Consider the following 20,332-nt stretch of genomic DNA (forward strand, 5'->3'; position numbering starts at 1 on the left):
CGGATCTCTGGGGGAGACAAGAGAGAAGTTTGAGAGTTTCATCCTTAAATTCCAGTTTTATAAAGTCAAAAAAAGTACATGGGTACATGAAATTAATAAAGCGCAAACACATTTCATCAAGCAATTTGTGTTAGATTACTTATATGTACTCATACATTCTGTGTGCATAAGGTGCCCTGCATGGCTGTGCCAAAATGCACATTTTACAGCAGCTCTACCGTGGAGGGCAGTACATAAAGAGCGAGGGGCGCCAAGGGTAAAAGATGCAGGTCGTGTGTTGTGTGTGCGTTAGCGGGGCTGAGCCTCTGCATTGATCGACCACTAAGCCTCCTTGAACACAATGAGGGAACTATCGATTGTCCAGGTGTTTCAGAGCTGTTCACACACTGATAACAAGACCTTCCACCGACGATGTTAAATGCCCTGTGCCCCTCCTCTGTGCCCATAAGGACTAGAGATGGACCGATCCGATATTTCGTATCGGTATCGGTCCGATACTGACCTAAATTACTGGATCGGATATCGGAGAAAAATAAAAAATGTAATCCGATCCATTAAATATCACGAAAGCACCTCACAAAACTTGCAACACGCCGTAACTCACCTCAGAACGTTAGCAGTCGGAGCAGTATGCATCACGTGATAGAGCGGCTGTGGCATGCGGGACCTGTCGGTGGTCTGGATAGCATTTGGAGCTTCGCTAGCAACCCAGCATTTCATCTCCGACAAAGTTATCCCGAGAGAAGTAAAGCAAGTGTGTAAGTCCATCTCTGAATGTTTGTAAAGCATTCCTGCATTAAGCTTAACAAACGATATATGGAGCGACTGCCTCTTCTTGCTGCTACTTCAATCATGAAACTGCTTAACGATCAGCTGATCGGCTTTTCTGTCGCGAGTCCGTGTCTCTAGTTTGCTTTTGGCCCACTTTGCACCAGAAAGAGGAAACCAGCGGCTGAACAACAGCAGCACGTTTAAGCTTGATAAGCTGTTGTTAGAATTTATTTAATATTACTTTCTACTCGAGGATCTTTTTCTACGTAGCTGACGCTGGTAACTGTGCAGGGGCGGATCTAGCAAAGTTTAGCCAGGGGGGCCGATAGGGCATTAACAGGGAAAAGGGGGCACAAAGACATACTTTTCTTTCTTATTCTCATTTAAAATGTCTAGCTTTTAATAAATAATTATCTGACACCCAAAGTTTTAATTTGATGCAAAATAAATAGAAGTCCATTACTGTATATAGTAACTATTAAGTCTAATATATATACCCTAGTAAGCTATAGTACTTTTTCCTTTGGGAAGGTACCATCTGTGCAGTCTGCAATTTTGTTGAAGAAAGATGTTGAATCTATTTAATATTTCTTGAAAAATAATTGATTTCTGTGCATTTTTTTTTTCACACTGCATCAAATTAAGGTTGATTACGTCGATTAAGCATCATGAGGTGGAGCGTGAGGGGTGGTTCCCTATTTTTTATTTATTTATTTTTGTTGTTGCTGGGAGTTGGAACCCTATTAGTTAGGCTGCTTAATATTTATGCTAAGTACTCTTTAAAATACCAGAATAGGGAGGATGGTGTAGGTTTAAGTTTATTAGATTGATCAGTATTGCTGAACTATGAAATATTTTTTTTTGCATACAGGTATAACAGAATAGCTTTAGTGTAGTTGTTGTTTTAAACTTGAGTATGAACTTATACAAAATGCAGCAAGATATTTAAAAAAAACAGTTTTGTTGATTAAAAAACACTATATCGGATTCATATCGGTATCGGCAGATATCCAAATTTATGATATCGGTATCGGTATCGGACATAAAAAAGTGGTATCGTGCCATCTCTAATAAGGACACACACATGGACACACAAATCTGTCAATGGTGCAAACAAATAATTCAAACCTAAACTGATTAACAGCACACTGGTGTATTTCTGTTAAGAATAAAAAAAAGAAAAACAATGCAGGATACAACAGGATGGACAAGTCAAAGTACTTACACTGGCAACATTTGGTCATTACTTTAATTGAAGACACTTATTTGGAGGGTGATGCATCAGTGTTTTTCCTCAAATTAAAAAGAAATAAATATTAGCAAAAAGAATGACTTTTCTAGACCATTACTTCCACAGACTGACCCAGACAGATCATTAGTTTTGAGCCAGAGGAGAAATTGATAAGGAACAGAAATTTCCATTAGGGAAATCAAACATTACATTCCCATTATTTTTGCAGGAAATATACTGTGTGTTTTTCTACAATATGCATATAATTAAAATTAATGGTCAGTATTTTTGCGTCAGCTGTGATTGTGCTTTGCTTTCATGCATAATCAGGAGATTTCGACCTCAGCCAGCCACAGCAGCTTCCATGTTTAAGCATTTCAATGCAAAGTTTCATTTACCAGCTGTCACATTTAAATTAAGGACAGACAACTGAAAACAGGTTACTTAAAAAAAGTTGGTGGACTGCAGATGGTGCAGCAGTGATCATATTTTATCACTATTTGGCTCAGGCTTGTAACTCAATATTTCAAGACTGTGCAGCAGAAGCCAGTGATATAAAGTCTGAACCTCAAGGACAGTTTTTACACAAGTCTGCTGTGCTCGCTCAGTTAAGAGTAGTTGTGCTGGTGCAGGACACTGAAATGAAATTACTCGACAATATCCGCCCGAAGGGGGAAAACCAAAAAACAATGGCCAAATATGATATTAGGATTTATTCTAATGTGACTTTTAAAGGGACGGGTGTGAAAAACAAGTTATGAAGCCTGTTCTAGGAAAACTCAGCGTTGTGTCACTAATCTGAAAGAGTAACTATAAAAAAACAAAACAAAACCTTGAAAACATTCATGAACCTAGCAACTATGAGACTACAAAAAAAATAATAAAATAAAAATCCATAATGCACCTTTACAGAACAGTCTTACTAGACTTGGAAAGTAACCTACTGCATGTGTGGGGCTGTGATAATGTTTATAATTCACAGGAAAAACAATTGTGTAGTTTCTCCTTCTTTGGACCCATCACAACACAACACTTTGGGTTTTTCCATTGAGTTGGATCTTAAATGAATGTCTACAAACTACAGCAGACTGTGGAATGCTACTCCACCACCCCAACCGCTTCATTTCTTATGTCATTTCCTACAAATGGGTAGTTCAGAGATAAGTGCACACACCTCGAGTAAAAACAAAACAAAACAAACAAAAAAACAGACGATGGAAGGCTTCCTTACATTTGTAGAAAAATGCCCCTCTTATACCTTGCACTTTGTGCAGCATCTTTCACTCATTACAGTAAGAGTGTGTGAGTCAACAATATAAGGATCTGGTGATATTCCCAATTCTTATAGAAGTATTATATAATACTTTTGCCATTTCCAGGATTTTTTAGAAATGAGTTACATTTTTAGAAAGAACTTACTTTCATAATTGTGACATGTACACATTAGGGGGCCGTAATGACTGGGTGGTTTTTACCCGAGGAAAGCATATTTGGTTATTTTCAAGTTTTTATTAATCTAATAAATAACTTATTTACAAAATAAGTTATTTCAGAAGCTTGCTTGGCAGCATTAAGTTTTCATGGGAAACTCTGAACAAGCTATGCACTCTTGGTATGTGTAGTTTATCCCAGATGCTGACAGGCACTCTAAGCACTGTCATACTCCATGGTCAGTTTCTCAGTGAATGAGAAGAATCCGAACTACTAGTAACTTTAGCCTCCTCCACAGATTCAAACCAACTTGAATAAAAGTTCCCATGGCTTCAGACTTCTGCCATTCCACATGTACTGAGGTCCTTATCTCCCAAGGGACATTGAGTGCTTTGGAAGTGGGTTTATACCCTCACCCTGACCTGTGCTATCTCAAGAGAGTTCCAAGCCACGGCTTGAGGTAGGCTTGGGGTAGGCATGGCGGACCTAGCCTGGTGACCCTTACTGAATACATGCCCTGGCTGGAATCCCTTACCAATTGTTCCAGAGGTTGTAATGGTGCCACTATACTATTCAGCTTCTTAAAATCAGAAGGAGCATAAGAAAACAAACACCACAGGCTGAAGAAACAGCTGGAGCAGTCTAAGAGTGATCAGCCCTTCAAAAAGGAAAGAAAAGGAAACTAAACTAAAACAAAAAATGCTTACAGCTCATTAACAAAGGTTGAACTTATTCTCCATCACATGTAGAGCGAAGTGCTGCAAAACACTGAATTCAACCACATTCCGCCCACACTCAGTGGTACTTAATGTGTGACTGGTAAATGATGCAACTTTAAGAACCTGCAAAGATCATTGCCATGGTAACTTACAATTGGAAGAGGAGAATGCAGTTAAAAGCATGGCTCATGGGGCGGGAGAGGAAGATTCGCCCAAGCAGATGAAGGTTCGGCTGCAGACTGCCGGCTTGGTCATGCAGAGCTGCTCCATCCGGCTGTAGTAAACCTGTATCTAAAAGACACAGACAAATGCAGGAGGCAATCAATTCACCGAACCTCAAACTGCTACAGTAAAAAAAAAAAAAAAGCTGCCAAATGTTCAGCTTAGCACATCATTTCCAAAGAAAGTAGACTCGTGGCCCTTTTATCACAGGTTATAGCCTCAATGTAGACATGAATGATAGTTTCCCCTCTCAGATTTTCATTTTTCATGTTATTTACACTTTTTCAAGCCTCCTGAAGGTGAATAGCACTAAAGAACATATCCAGGAATTTTAAACATAAAAATAATCCATCCATCCATCAGTTTTCTTATCCAATTCAGTCACAACTAAGCTAGAGCCTATTCTAGCTGTCATAGGGCAGACAGGAGAACACACCCTATATAGGTTACCAATGTATCAGAGGGTTAACACAGGGACAGACAACCATTCACACTCACATTCACACCTACAATCACCAATTAATCTAACAAGCGTGTCTTTGGCCTCTGAGACGAAGCAGGAGTACCCAGACAAAACCCACACACAACACAACAAGAGAGTTTAAGGTCACGAACCCCCACAGAATCTTTTCATTGTTTTCATGATAACCCCCCAAGAGACAAAAAATGAGTGAAGACAACATATCAAAAGAAGGGTGTTTAAAAAGTTCTTTGGAGGCTTGACGGTCCTTACTACAGCCCATCACTTTTTTAATATTCTGTTTCAACTACCGATTATGCTATGCATTGTTCTTTTGAAGCTTATTTCAGCTTCCTTAAAGTGCTGACTTGAACACTGAGCTTGAAGAATGCTGCAGCTATTGCCATAGATTCTGCTCTTCAAGTAACCCACAGTCTTTGTTGCTGCTGTTCTGGGTTTGAACTCACATGCATGTTGCAAGGACAGATGATAATAACTTTGATGAAAGTGGACCTGGCAGAGTGTACATTATTAAATGTGACAGTTAAAACCAGCATGTTAAATTAATGGCAAACATGCCTGTTAAATGAATAGCAATGCAGAAGTCCATTAAGTAAGAGTAGGGCACTGAAACACAAACACAACAGCATCACTATACAAAAAAAAAAAAAAAAAAAATTCCAAACCAGAACCAAGCAACTGCATAGCATTAACATGCAGCTTTCATGGTGAAGAGGAATTTTTGTCTGATTTGATAATGACGGCTGGTTTATACTGGGACACATCAAATTTTAAAAACAAATCTCCTTTGACTGTTTTTTTTAAGCTTGTTAACCGTTTTACTGATGCATAAATGTATAAGGTGCATTTCAATGCTGTAGCTGGCCAAGACAAGGCTAACATCCATTTGCAGGTTAACAACAATCTATATACATATACAGAATACATTATGTAAATATGTCCAACACGCCACTTTTCTGTTTTTTATTTGCAAATAGGGCTGCCACGATTAGTCGACCAGTCTCGATTACGTCGATTATCAAAATCGTTGACGAGTAATAGTCGATGCGTTGTTTGAAGCTTTGCAAGATCACAAAAGACGCAGGAATAAGTAGTAGGATTTTAAGAGTGTAATAACAGACTGAAACAGAAGATGGCAGCACTGCATATACAAGGATGCCAGCTGCCGTTAAACCCCGAAGAAGAAGAAGAAGCTGGGTCCAGTGTTGCCAACTTAGCGACTTTGTCGCTATATTTAGCGAGTTTTCAGACGTGAAAAAAGACGTGAAAGCGTGTATCGCTTTTACTCTCAACAAGCAGCGGGTGCTGTAACGCAGTCAGTTCTTTTACTCTTTTACTCTTATGCTGTTTTGTGGATCACAAGGTTTAAAACTACTTATAAACTGTTAAATTATAATATTATTTTATGCCATGTTATACCCCTAATTAAAGATTGTGAATTATTATGTAGTTTTAGTTTGCAGTATTCTCCTGAATTAGAAGAAGCTGATAACTATTGCATTAGTTAAACTGATTTGCATTACATTAGACTGCTGATTTATTGTGGATGAATGATATTGTTTTATGATGTTATAAGAAACACTGTTTGCAGAAAGTCATCGCCTTATTTGTCTGATTAGAAGAGAACAGAGCATGCTGGAGTTTTCTGCCCCATCTCAGCAGGAGCAGATAAACGGGGAGCCAAGGTCGTAGCTTAGGCGCCGTGTGAGAGAAAAGCATGTGAATGTTTAGGCTTTTATGATAAGGTGGGGGCACCAGAGGCTATAAGAGTTTGATTAATGCTCCACCATTTTGAGATCTGAGGCTGTCTGCATACAGTGTCCATCTCCCACGCGTGTGACTATTAAAATCATCGTTTGACTTAACCCGGCCGGACCAGTGTTGTTATTGTGGTTTTTTTCTCTTGTCTCCATCCCCAATATTTGAACTCGTAACAGCTTGGGTTACGGTGGAGTTACACACAAAGTAAAGGAGCAGGGTTGGAATTGTGACATTAAAATAAAACAATAATTGCTAAAAGAAATTTAATTTGTAGTTCTAAATAAACTCTAAATGCATTTAGGATGTTTTTTACTCACTTCCACGATGTTATTTCTCTCTCCAACAACATAGGTTACAATTAGATTAGCATGACCAATTATGCAAATTAGGCGATGACGTCATTTAGCGACTTCAAGGACAACCAATAGCGATTTTCCTTACTGAAGAGTTGGCAACACTGGCTGGGTCCCAGAATTCATAGCGCAGCCCAGCTCAGTTTCCAACAAAGGTGGCAGCTAGTTAGTTTTAATGTTACTCTTATTATTCTTTCCGGGTCACAAAATAAACGTTTAACATATTTTCAGGCGAGAATGTAGCTGTGTAAACCTCAAATACCTGCTCAGTTTATCAAGACACCACATATTTTCAAAAGCGCTCCGACGTTTTCGGGGACGTCTGTTACCCACCAGCTCGATAGCAAGCCGGGGGCAAGGCTCACTAGAGCCTGTGAGAACGCTGGACTCCCGGCAAATCGTTTTCAAACCCACCGCCGTCTTTCGCTGCTCAGGTTAAACACATATAAGTCACTTAGATAAATTAAAAATGTTATTGTTTGGCTTTTTTCAGTATTTTATTTGTTCCTGAGTAAATCAGTTCGGTGAGATTAAAGTTATAGTTTTCACACAGCTGAATAAACGTCCAGCAGACAACTGACTATCAGAAGTGTGAGATGCTCGAGAGTATATACTCCGGTGTCCCGTTATATTTTAGATAGCAAGGAGTTTATTAAACTTCACCGAAATAATCTGCAAATTTCATTAAAATTTAATAAACTATCATCTTGTCTTTATTTTTAGTTAGCACAGACCTTAAACACTTAAAGCTGTAAGCTAATGATAGTTATATAAGAGCAGATGCATGCTGGTGCAATAAGCTGTACGTTTTACATCCAATGGATGCATGATCTGATCGGTCGACTAATCGCAAAAATAATCTGTGACTAGTCATCTATCAAAATAATCGTTTGTGGCAGCCCTATTTGCAAATAATCCATAAACTGCAGAAGGCATAATTCAGAGTACCAATAGATCTTTCAATTACTGAGAGCCACATCCTGAGTATGTACTTGAACTTTTTCTAAATCATGGTTTATGTATTGACGTTTCCTTTTTATCTCCACAATTTAGGTATACTGACGAGTTTATCTATGACTCTACTCACGCAGTACTTAGAGAGGTCAGTCATACATTTAAGTCAAGGTAAAGCTAGATACTAAAGATATTATACAGATGATATATGTAAATGTAGTAATGCTTGTGATATCTACAGCTCCTCTCAGAGTATTCCAAGCAGCACTGGAGAGGAATGTGATTAATTGCAAGAGATCTTTAGTAAACAAACCCAAGCAATGAATGCAGAGAATTTATGAGAAATGTGTTTATTTCTATACATGTATGTGTAAACATGCAGCACAAGCATCAATTTAGAAATGCAAAAAGAAAGCTTTGAAAAGCAACCTTGAATATGCCTTATCAATAATCAAAAAATAATTATAGTTCAAAGAATTAAGCAGCAGGTTCTCACTAATGCATCATTTTATGATGCGCAGGGTAGTATGTTACTGAATTTGGCAGTATAAAACCAAAGTAAGTCAGAATTTGGGGGTAGACAGAGCAGGGAGTGGTATTTTGAAAAACATCACAATTTAGGTTAAAATACACCTTTCACATGTAAAAAGGCAAATTTCTCCCATCTCTAGCAAGTGCTTCCTTATTTTCCATTACCACAGCCTCACAAAGCCAAGATCAAGGCTTTAACTTGTTTTTAGAAATTTTTTAAAGAGTAGACATTAAGCAATATTTCTGTGCACAATATCACACAAATACCACAAATAATGTATTTGTGTGATGGTTTAAAACCATCACACAAATACATTGTTGAACCATTTGCAAATTAGTACATTTGCAGTGGTCTTGAATTAACAGGCAAGCATTTAGCAGAAGTTTTACTATCAAACAACTACAGTGCAGATCAGAAAACACAGAATTCTTAGTAAATTATGATTATATTCCTGAAAAACTGGCTTGCAAATTAGTGTTAGTGTCATCGCTAATATTTAAAAATGATTCCTCTACTTTAGGTTATAACAAATTAGGCTTCATAAATTAGCACACATGCATATCTCCTGTTTAACAGTTAACAGTATTCCTGAATGTAATTAGTGATCTGAAAAATTTAGTCAACAGAATAATATAATTCAAATCTGTCCTGCCCCAATGTATTAGTTTAAGTCCATTTAAAACACTGGGAAAAATTCCTATGGAAAAAATCAGTAACTGCCTCCCACATGAGCCACTCAGAAACAGAATGTTTTTTTTCCTTTTTGTACAACAACTTGAGCACAGCTATTAAAGCCTGCAAAATGTGACCTTCATATTATAAGAAATGTTCTAGTTACAGGCCCTCAAAGTACATAGCAGTGGGTTGAAATTTGGCACTTTTTAAGTAGACTTCTTTTTTCTTTTTTTATAACTGGTAACATCTTGAGTACAAAAGATACACGTGAAATTTTCAAAGTTGAAAAACACATTTAGAGTCTAAACTCTGCAGAAAAATCTATTTTACACCCACTCCAAATGTTACAATCTAAAGCTAAAAGCTCTCTTTTCCCCCCAGAACATCTTTTTCTATAACTAAGTTTGAGCATAAATGTCATGGGGCATTTCAAAGTTTTAATAGCAAAATATATTTAAAAAATATACACAAAAATATATACACACACGCAAACACGCACTTTGTTATAGTATACGAAATGTCTCATTTTTAGCTACATTTTGATGGAAGAATCGTGTTCCAGGTTTGGTTCCTTTAGCAACAAAATTACTTCTAAAGAATTTAAGTTTGTATAACGGGCTTCTCACCTGCTTCTGCATTTTCACTGTCATCATCTTCTTCCTCAGTATGAACTGGATCCTCCACACCCACCTGATCCATGACTATACACTCTGCAACACCTGTCTATGATTACCACAGAAAGTAGAGTCATTTAGCTTTCCGCTTGACCAAAACGAAACCAGAAAATGATGAATAAGTAAGGTAAGCTTTAATACACTTCTTCGTTTGACATGCAGGGAAAGTATCAGGGTAAAGATTTGTGTTTAAAAAAAAGTTCTAAATCCATGCTCTGTATCATGTTTCTGTATCAAGTTTTCATTCCCTTAATCCCTAATCCTTCCTAAAGGCTCCAGCTATATTCCGTGTCTTTGATTATTATTAGTGCAGAATGAAGCTTCTAGCTTCTTGCCAGTTAAGTACTTTTGGACAGCAAAACATAAAATGTAGGCACTACACAGGTTTAATTCAGTTACTGACCTTTAAGGATTCCAGCTGCATCACCTGACATTTCTGAAGAAGCTCCACAAACAGGTAGATCAGCAAGGCCTGCATGGGAAAGAATACGGAAAATACATGTAGGTTTTGTGGTTGAAATGGTTGTGGTCGTTTCATGAACTATAAAACAATAAAATCAGAGGTTGTGTATTACTTACCTGGACAAAGAAGCCAACAATAAAGGAGAACAGGAAAGGCACCAGTCCAGCATGGGCTATCGTTACTGGAAGACCTGCAAATTAAAACGAGGTGAAACTATTTCTGAATTTCATTCCCATCTAAGCTTACCAGAAGATATGTGCTAGACAATGTCTGACTCTTTGTCAGCATATCCACCTGCCTGTCTATCACCATCTCGGCTCGTTTTTCGCTCTCTCAGACACTCCTTTGTACTCTGGCTCAAACTTCCCATAAAATTTAATGGATGGTGCTGATTTCAATATGAGATTTAAGTGACTGAACAAGTATTAACTTGGAAGGGCTCCACCTTTGTGGAACTACATGAAGACCCTGCTGAAAACAAAGTACTTAAATGTAATGTTCCATGTAATTTCCACCTCTACAAAAATCTCTCTGGTGTTAACTACACTTCATAAACCACACTTAAATTTGCACTGCCAATGACAGCCAGGAGATGGACAGCGCTTTAATTATGCTTCAAGTTATATTAGAAAAGTCCATCCAGTAGAAAGAAAAAATACAGCTCTCTAAAGTTTCGACCACTGTGTTAGCCAAGTCACAATACTCCAGTGCAGTAAACTTTTAATAAATCCTTCTGTGAAGAGTCGGGTTTATTTTGAGACTGTGTGTGAAGGATCTTGTTTCTACTATTCAGTAAATTCTCAGAGCAGTTTGTAGTGTTGCAGATTTTTTTTTGCACAAGGATTCAGCATATGTCAAACAGGAGCAGCAGGGAAGGATAACATGGAAACAACTATGTACGTAAAAGTATGTAAAATTTTGCTTTTGAGGTGTTCATCTGCCCTGATAAGAGTTCACTTGAACATTTACTTTGTCATTCAGAGCGTTCTTCTCACTCCGAATAGTGATTTAAGTTTCAGCGTTTTGTTTCATAAAAACCTCCCGCTGAGATTGGCTCTACATGTGTTCCATAAGCAGAAATGAGTGCATCTCACAAAGAGCTTACTGAAGATGTCAACTCATTAACCTACTCTATGTGCATCAAAGCAAGTGTTAACTCATCTAAAAACAAATATGGTCAAGTGCTGAGCCAACATAATAAACCCAAGGCTGATGACTCAGAAAAACCAGCAAACAAACAGAGAAGAACAGGCTTTAACCTTAATTTCCGAAGTAGACCTTTCAGAAGAGGAAGAACAACTACTCACTGTCCAACCATTTTTAGTACAGAAACAAACAAGCGCACACACAGAAAAAACAAAACCATAATAGCTAAAGTGCTATTGTTGCTGCGGACTATACACCCTAGCCCGAGATGTTAACCTCCAGGACAGACTGACGTGTGTTTGCTTATCAGACGTTTTACTTGATGTTGTAAAAACTGTAATTCATGCACCTCAAGAAAAAAAAAGCTGTGAATATGTGAATACTCACCTAAGATTCCAGTTCCCAGTATTGTTGCAATGGTCAAAAAGTCTGGGAAGACAGAAAGTGATTATTTGAGTGATTATTATTATGATTATTTCTTGTTCTACTTGTAGGAACAAAATGTTTGACTTGAACATACAAAATAACACCGAGGTTCACAGAAAGACAAAATTAAATATATTGCAAATACCAACTGAGTTGGGTGAAACAAATCAGGAGGAATGTCTGCAACAGCCTTAAGCTGAGAACGCATGGTCAAAGGTGGCATCTTCCTGCCCAGGCCACACCCTCCAGGGTAGCATTACTTGCTGCAGCTTCGGTTCATAAACAGCTTTTGCCCTGTTTGGTGGATGTCTTCGAAGTGCAACCCAAACAACACACATTTGGTACAGAAACTATGCCATCTTACAAAAAGTAGTGCATGCAAGGATCAGCTGCTATAGGGCCAAAACTTACTAAATATAACAGTGTTCAACACACACCATGAAACTGAACACAGCCAGGACCTTCTTTACTTTCATTCATTAGATTGGGGGTGGGGGAACTCCAGGCCTCAAGGGCCGGTGTCCTGCAGGTTTTAGACGTGTTCTTGATCCAACATAGCTGATTTAAATGGCTTCAAGTTCTCCAGAGGCCTGTTAATGAACCAATCATTTGATTCAGGTGTGTTGATGCAGGATGATACCTAAAACCTGCAGGACACCGGCCCTTGAGGCCTGGAGTTCCCCACCCTTGGATTAGATGGAGCTGACTCAACACTAAAGGTTATATAAGAGACAGCAAAACCATACGATATTTTTTAGATTTGACATGACAACTCCAGACCAAAGAAGTAGGGGTTCTACTTATATATCCCCAAAACTTACATTACAGAGTCTTCAATATTTGTCGAGCACCTCTCAATTAACAGTTTCGATTTATATATATATATATATATATATATATATATATATATATATAGTGCCTTTCCACTCTACAGCTATTTTTAAGGCTAAATTAAATTGACAAATCACACTGACTCACATTATCATTTCCTAAGCATACGGATACTGAATAGAAAAGCAGATGAACACATTGAGTGTATGGTCTAGCATAAAAGACAAAGAAATAAACCAGGCAGCACAAATTCAAATAACTGAAGCACCCTTCCTGATATCTCAGCAGAGCTTTCACTGTAACTCCACTGTGCAATCGGCCTTTTCAGTGTAATCACAGCTGTGGAAGGAACTACATTTTTCAGAGCTGCACACATCATCTCCGAGCTCACTCGGGCTCACATAAACAACCCGTTCTATGTAACCGCTATCACTCTGAGATTTAAATTCAGGATTACAGTGAATAACCCCAAACGATCCTTCACACTGTCTCCATCAAGCAGCAGATATCACAGATATCAACGTACACTAAAATGTTAAACAGCAAAATGAAGCTGTTAGCATTTTCCATAATTATAATGTACCACTAACTCAAATGAATGGTCCTGGTCAGTGTTATGGAGTTTGCAATCTTTATGTTTGGGAAGCGCAGTTTTTGCTTATTGGGAATAATATTAGTATCAATTGGTATTAATTAGCAATTAATACTGCTGCACTTTCATGTTGGTATCTCTGCACAATCTGCAACATGGATAAGGACATTTTTAGGTGAGGACAACTTTGCACTGTTTGAAATTAATGTGCACACAAGAAGCCGCAACATCACATGAGAAGAGAGAACAGAAAGAGGGTAACTCTGCTGGCCAAATAAGGAGGGAGGACCAGGGAAAATAACAGTAAAGGACCATGAAATGTTATGCCTTTATGCAGTGCAAGCTCCATCTGATCCACTTTTAGTCACTACTCACTGTAGTCAACCAAGCTCTCCTGCGGGTATAGTCTACATTTTGTCTCATCATGCTTAAAGTGTGTGTGTGTGTTGGGGGGGGGAACTCCTAGGTACTTCTTTTTCACTAGTCACAAAAATAGTTTTGTTTTGGGACCACATAGTATGTATTTTGGTGGGCGGGTAATTCTACGTTTACTAGAGCAGGGGGGTGTTCAAACCTGGCTACAGAGAAAATCACTCAGCCATACAATTTGTCACACATCACCACCATGAGGGAATGAGACTGTCTCAGATTCATTCTTCACTGCATAACGGTTAGTCCAAACTAAGGTCTGACCAATACCGGGACTGTGGAAAGAACTCAAACAGTGGAACAGTGTCAGTAGAACCAGTGTACTCCATACACCACACAGTAGCAGGATTTATTTAGCATATGGCCACACCCACCTTATATAAAACTGTATATATATATATCAAACACTGTATTTAAAAGAGAGAGAAAAAAGCTACAGGCCACTATGTCGACATCTGAATTTTTATAATTATGTGAACTACTTTTAGTATTTGAATTACTTTTTTTTGACTCTGTACACAACCAGTTGATTTTAAATCAAACAATAAACATGTGATTGAAATGCACCATCTCAGCTTTAACTCACAGGGTTTAACAAAAGTGTTGCATTCACTTTTTCTAAATCACAGCCATTTGTATACATAATTCTCCATTTTCAAAGACTCAAAAGCAACTGGACAATTGACTCAGGTGAGGCCTTCACCTCTGGAATACATTGAGCACATAAAAGATCTGGATTTGATTACTTGTTGCCACATCAACAATACAGACACTCTTAAAAAAAGAAATCCAATGGCCAACTTAGCAACACCAAAAGGCCTGAAAGACCAAGGAAGAAAATTGAAGTTGATGATGGCATATTTTATTCTTTGGTTAAAAAAATAACAAACAAATAAATAAACCTTCACAGCATCTAGCAAAGTCAAGAGCACTCTCAAGGAGGTAAACGTGTCAATGCCAAAGTCTACAATCAAGACGTGTTCTCATGAATATAACCACAGAGGTTTTACAGCACTGTGATTACACTCAAGAACCGAACGGTCATCTAAAGAAATTCTTTGAATAGCTGCAACCAAAGTTAAGAGTGATGGGAGGAGAAACGCATTGAGAAGGGGAAGAACAGCTCTTGATCAAAAACACACCACATTATCTGAAGGTGGAGATGGACATGGCTATGCATGGCTGCCAGTGGATCCAGTGGAACAAGATCACTAGTGTTTATTGATAATGTGACTGCTGATATAGAAAGTAAGACTAATTGTGATGTGAACAAGGCCATACTCTCTGCTCAGATTCAGCCAAATGCAGAACTCATCAGACAGTTTCACATACAAGGTATATGAAGGCATAATTTAAAAAACTGTGCCGCTGTCCAAATATTTATGGACCCAACAGTAACCCTAACCCAGTTTAGTTTTAGTAGCTCAAACTATACTTCAAAAACAACACCTGAAGCCTTACCATCACATAAAAGCTTTTACATTTGTGCTACATATTACCAGAGAGTAGTCAGAAAGCTATGAAACCTTTTTGGGTAATTACAATAAACACCATCAACCAGCCTCGCCAACCACAAGCTGATGGTTGTATTGACGAGGCAGGTCATTTTTCTGTCGAATTCAGATCCATCACTTGGACTCTAAGGACCTCCCATCATCACTAGAAATAGGCTGTCATTTTCAATCAGCCTGGTCGTTTTTTACGATTCTCTTATCAGTCCTCTTCTGTACTCTTTCAATGCCGTCCAAAGATGAGTGAGGCACATATGGTGACGGTAATCAGACATGTCATGAAAATCTTTCATATTGTCTGCGTTCTCACAGCTGGGCAGGCATGTAATATAACAACTCAATAACTCATTTTAGACAGATATAGACTGTAACCGCAGGAGAGGAACATGGAACTTGGACAGAGTGACCCTAATATTAATAAATAGCACTTTGATTTGGATGCTTCATTTTTGATTGACCCCTGTCTTTATTCATGCAAACAGTTTGACACTTCTTACTCACAAAATACAAACAAACAACTTTCTTTATATAGAAAGTGCATGGAAAAAACTTTGCCACAGTGACACTGGCAAAAAGAGAAAGCTTAGAGAAAAGTACAGCGGTGGGAGGCTTTAATAAGCTATAATACGTGACATGTCTCGCGATGTGGACATGAACCTAACCTCTGAACGTTGATGACTTAGGACTTAACCTAACCTTAAAGATTCCCTCAAGACAATATTTGAAGATATATGAAAGACCTGCTTCGAATGATAATTTGTGTGTGATGAGGTTTTCAATGCAATTTAATAATAACATAATAAGAAATTCAAAAATGACATTTACACCTTGTTTTAAAAAAAAACAAAAAAAACAGAATGTATGAATATGTTCAAAAATATCATTGCAGATGTTTAGGGTGTCGACAAGCTGTCTCATACATCACATAAAGTCAATTTTTGATATTTTTTGCAAAGGAGCCATTATGGAAAAGATATATATAAATCTTATAAAGTTTGTATCTGTCTTGTGTGAAACTTGTATGAAAAGCATACAAGAGTGAAAACAGATATAAGATCCCTTGAAAAATTATATAATGAAACTTGTATGTTTTGGATACTTACTAAAACAATATATGAAAGTAATGAGAAAGTGGCCACTTTCATGAGTAAATCATATAAGTTTTTACTATTTCTTTTCCATATGGGAGGCATCGGGTTCCCAAAGCTCCCTGGTCTATGATGCTTGCTGGACTCAAACTGGCTTCCAGTCATGATGTCAGAAAATCAAATTTTGATTTTAGGAGAAACTTTCCACTTTCAGTAGAAGAATTTTAAAACAGCATCAATTATTTGTACGGGTAAGATCAAATATCAACAGGGCTACCAGCTCTCAGACTTTTGGTGTGAGTCTCTGTCAAATAAAAGAAAAAAATCTTGCCCAATATAGGATAGGAAGAAAAAAAAACACATACAGAGTGGAAATGATGGAGTTTGTGTAGCCTGACAAAGGCAAAGGAACCCTCACTAACATCACACAATACCCTATATTGAGTTTTGATTCAGTCAATTTGAAATGGTCACATAAATGCAAAATTTGCTCAAAACATTATCCATTTGTGTTTAAATTTGTGAATTTCATAAACACAGTTTTGCCTTCAAATGTAATCCCTGTTTTGCCAAAATGATAATACCTGCCATAATATCAATAGGATTTATATAAGCATATAAGTACACCACCAGCAACTTAATTGTCAAACATAACTGAAATTCAAATGTAACCACTAAATCTGAGATGTCTGCCTCTGTCATCTTAATTCAGGAAGAAGTAGGCAATTTTACCCTGGATACACAAAAATATGTATTTTTCCCCTGTAATGTTTATTACATATATTTTTGTTGTTTCAATTCAATGCAGTTAGATCGATCGATCTATCGATCTATCGATCTATCTATCTATCTATCTATCTTCACATCATCTAGTAGAGATGGGGTGAAAGGGGGATTTTAAAATTCCCCACTTGCCCTGCGGGTGGTCTTTATCCTCCCCCAGAGTGCTGGGAGCTTGAGGGTTCTACACAGTATCTTTGCTGTTCCTAGACCTGTGCTCTACATTTCTGGCGCTTCTTATGTTCCTTCTTCCCAATGTTGCTACAACTCAGTAAATCTATCAGTATGGCTGTCTTCCTCTGCTTGTCCACTACTATGTTCGGTTGGTTTACCATCCCTAGTTTGTCCAGCCGTCCCACACGATCTTAGTTTGGTCATTCGCAACCACCCTAGGGGGCAAATCCCATTTTGACCTCGGGACCTCCATGCCATACTCGCACAGATGTTCCTGTAGACCAGGGGTCCCCAATCCCAGTCCACGAGGGCCGGTGTCCCTGCAGGTTTTAGATCTCACCCTGGGTCAACACACCTGAATCACATGATTAGTTCATTACCAGGCCTCTGGAGAACTTCAAGACATGTTGAGACGGTAATTTATCCATTTAAATCAGCTGTGATGGATCAAGGACACATCTAAAACGTGCAGGGACACCGGCCCTAGTGGACTGGGATTGGGGACCCGTGCTGTAGACTATGCCAGCTACTTTGTTATGGTGTTCCATATATGCCCTGCCTGCTAGCATCTTGTTCCTGATGAAGGCTCTTAGGGTCCTGTTAATCTTGTATAATTCTAGGCCTTCATGTGTGAGACACTGAGTCATAGCTGTCTTTTGCTCAATCCAGGGAGCGCACAGGTTGGTCAGTCTCCTCTTAAAGTCTTGACACGAGCGTTCTATCTACCAGGAGCTGGTGTTTCTGCCAATTCCTTTCTGTGCCCTGCTCATGTTATGAGCCATGTGCCTGTTAATCTTAGCTCCTATGATATCTGACAGGTGTGGTGCTGAAGCGGGTTATTGACCACGAGGTGGATGCGACTAATCCATTCTAGGGATCCTTGGGGATCAGGACTGTCTGGCATTTGGTTAACCATTCTGGTTGCATCTCATCCATTAGCAGCTGGTTCATATGTGCTGCCAGACACGTATGCCTTCTTGTTGTACTAGCCCACTTCTCAGCACTGTGTCCTGATTCCTTCCTGAAGTGGACCTTGTTAATCTGGGCAACACTGACTGCTGAATTTACAGGGTAATAGCTTTGGTGGTTACAGTCTGATGGTCACTGGAAAAACAAGCTTGTCAACATTGGAGGCCATCTCAATGCAGAGAAATATTGAGATAATATTCTCCAACCAGTGGCAATCCCATATGTCCACAGTCTAGGCGTGCTGTTCATGCCAGGGTGACCAAATCAACCACATTGGCTGACTTGAGACAAATGCTGGGTGACTAATGAGACGCCATCCCACAGCAGTGTGGGCCCAAGCAGGTGGCCACCACAAGGAGGAGGTGGCAAGCTGCTATGGCTGTATATGGTTCTTCCACATACTACTGAGGCCCCTGTTTGTTTAATGAATGATGGGTTAAATTGTCAGTATATGTTGTTTCTGGAGACTTTCATCATCTAATTGAATAAAGGACACCAAACACGCGTCCACAGCAGAATAAAGTGCTTGGAATTGGCAGAGAAGATTTGGCCAATTTGTAATGGTCACAACCCACATACTCAACACTGCTGCTTCACTGATAGGAAGTGGTGACAGCCTGTAGACCAACACTAAACTTTCACTGCAGTGCAAAATTTTACTGGTTGGGAATATTAAATATCCTGTCAGACACTGTAGTGTGGAGTGTGGCTTCATTTTTCTTGCGTAGAAATATGACTCTATAGCATATATTTCCATGAAACTTCTCTCACATAACTTGCTACTTAGTACTTCAAATTTAATTTGAAGTAGTAAGTAAATATATATATAAACATATATTTCCTTTGTTAAATGCATGCCGAAGTGAAATGTAAAGCGTTGTAAAACACAAGGTTTTGCAAAGCTAGGTATGTATGTTTACTGCCTTATGAACAGGAATTATTTTTTAATTTTTCTAGTGGAAACAGCGTCCTCCCCGTGCCTGTCCTTCGGGGCGTTTATCCGCCTCCTCCACCCCCTCTGTAACATGAATGGAGGCTCGGCTCTTCAAATGTGTTTATATGATAAATTTATTCGGCTGCGACAAACCAAACGTCGCCTAAAACAGGGATGCGGCACATTTTCCATGATTTTCTGAGCGGACTTGTGTAGCCTGTGTTCGGTGTTTGACTCTAAACGTCGTGGTGTGTGTCGGTACTCACAGCACTGCAGATAAATAAACCGCAACTTCCAGTGTCTGTCCTGGTTTTTCCGCGTTATTTTGATGGACAGAGTGCTGAGACTGTTGTCAGGGATGGGACAGGGGCTCGTTTGGTTTCTTATCTCCACTGAATCGGTCGCCATCATTTTTACTACCCTATCTCTGTCCCCCCCAATCTCCTCTCTCACTCTCTCTCCTCCTCTCCCTCCCTTCTCTCGCAGCGCGCGAACACGCGTTGTCGTCGGGATGCTGCGCGCGCTCGATGGTCTTTCTTTCTGTTTGGAGCATGATCCACCCAAAGGACGTTTGAGTCAAAGCTAGCTCAAAACAGGTATGGTGAATAATATAATGAGCATTTAAAGAGGAAGCAGCCTGCAAAAGACAGATTTAATGTGATAAAAGAGGAGATGGGAGCACACAGACAGAAGCAGCGCTTTTATACAATATTTTATACAATAGTTCAGAAAATACTGCTGAGGCATGATGTGGGATGATTCAGTAGATGTGACAAAATTACTTGAAAGAGTGCTGGCATTTAACATGATATTGATAAAGACAAATTGGTAATAAATATTGTGTATGTACAATGGCTAAAAAAGCATTGATGTCCATGTACTGATTTCTATTTGAAGCAGAGATTTATGGGAAACAAAAGGGTAGTTTGTGCATTTAGATAGGATGAGGAGCTCGATAATTTTGTTCATTCAGTAATGCGGCTCCTCCACATCAAAAGGAACCAGATGAGATCGTTTGGGCATCTGGCTTAGGCTACGTCCACACTTACATGTGTATCTTGGGACATAACGTAGCTTTTTCTATGCATTTTGGCCTTTTGTCTTTAAGGAGATGGACAAACTGAGCCTTCAGAAAAGCCCCGTTAGGGTGAAGATTTGCAGAAAAGGAAAACAGAGGTTTTGTCT

The 20,332-nt window shown here is 38.8% G+C and overlaps 1 protein-coding gene across 2 annotated transcripts in view; it reads right to left on the reverse strand.

The window, feature by feature from the left end:
• The window catches only part of LOC146680541 (uncharacterized), a 91,361-nt gene extending 71,750 nt beyond the window's left edge, over nucleotides 1-19,611 (reverse strand). For both annotated transcript variants that reach the window (XM_085449722.1, XM_085449721.1), the window contains exons 1-6: nucleotides 19,414-19,611; nucleotides 11,801-11,842; nucleotides 10,384-10,457; nucleotides 10,208-10,276; nucleotides 9,757-9,853; nucleotides 4,305-4,443 (exon numbers count right to left, since the gene is read on the reverse strand). In XM_085449722.1, the coding sequence (XP_085305848.1) occupies nucleotides 4,305-4,443; nucleotides 9,757-9,853; nucleotides 10,208-10,276; nucleotides 10,384-10,457; nucleotides 11,801-11,842; nucleotides 19,414-19,558 (566 nt within the window). In that variant the 5' untranslated portion in view covers nucleotides 19,559-19,611. The remainder of the gene's footprint in view (nucleotides 1-4,304; nucleotides 4,444-9,756; nucleotides 9,854-10,207; nucleotides 10,277-10,383; nucleotides 10,458-11,800; nucleotides 11,843-19,413) is intronic.
• Between the last annotated feature and the right edge of the window lie 721 nt (nucleotides 19,612-20,332).

This window comes from Copadichromis virginalis, linkage group LG23 (genome assembly GCF_057382275.1).
Source record: "Copadichromis virginalis isolate Kocher_CV1m ecotype Utaka linkage group LG23, C_Virginalis_male_GT1.1, whole genome shotgun sequence".
NCBI classification, from domain to species: domain Eukaryota; kingdom Metazoa; phylum Chordata; class Actinopteri; order Cichliformes; family Cichlidae; genus Copadichromis; species Copadichromis virginalis.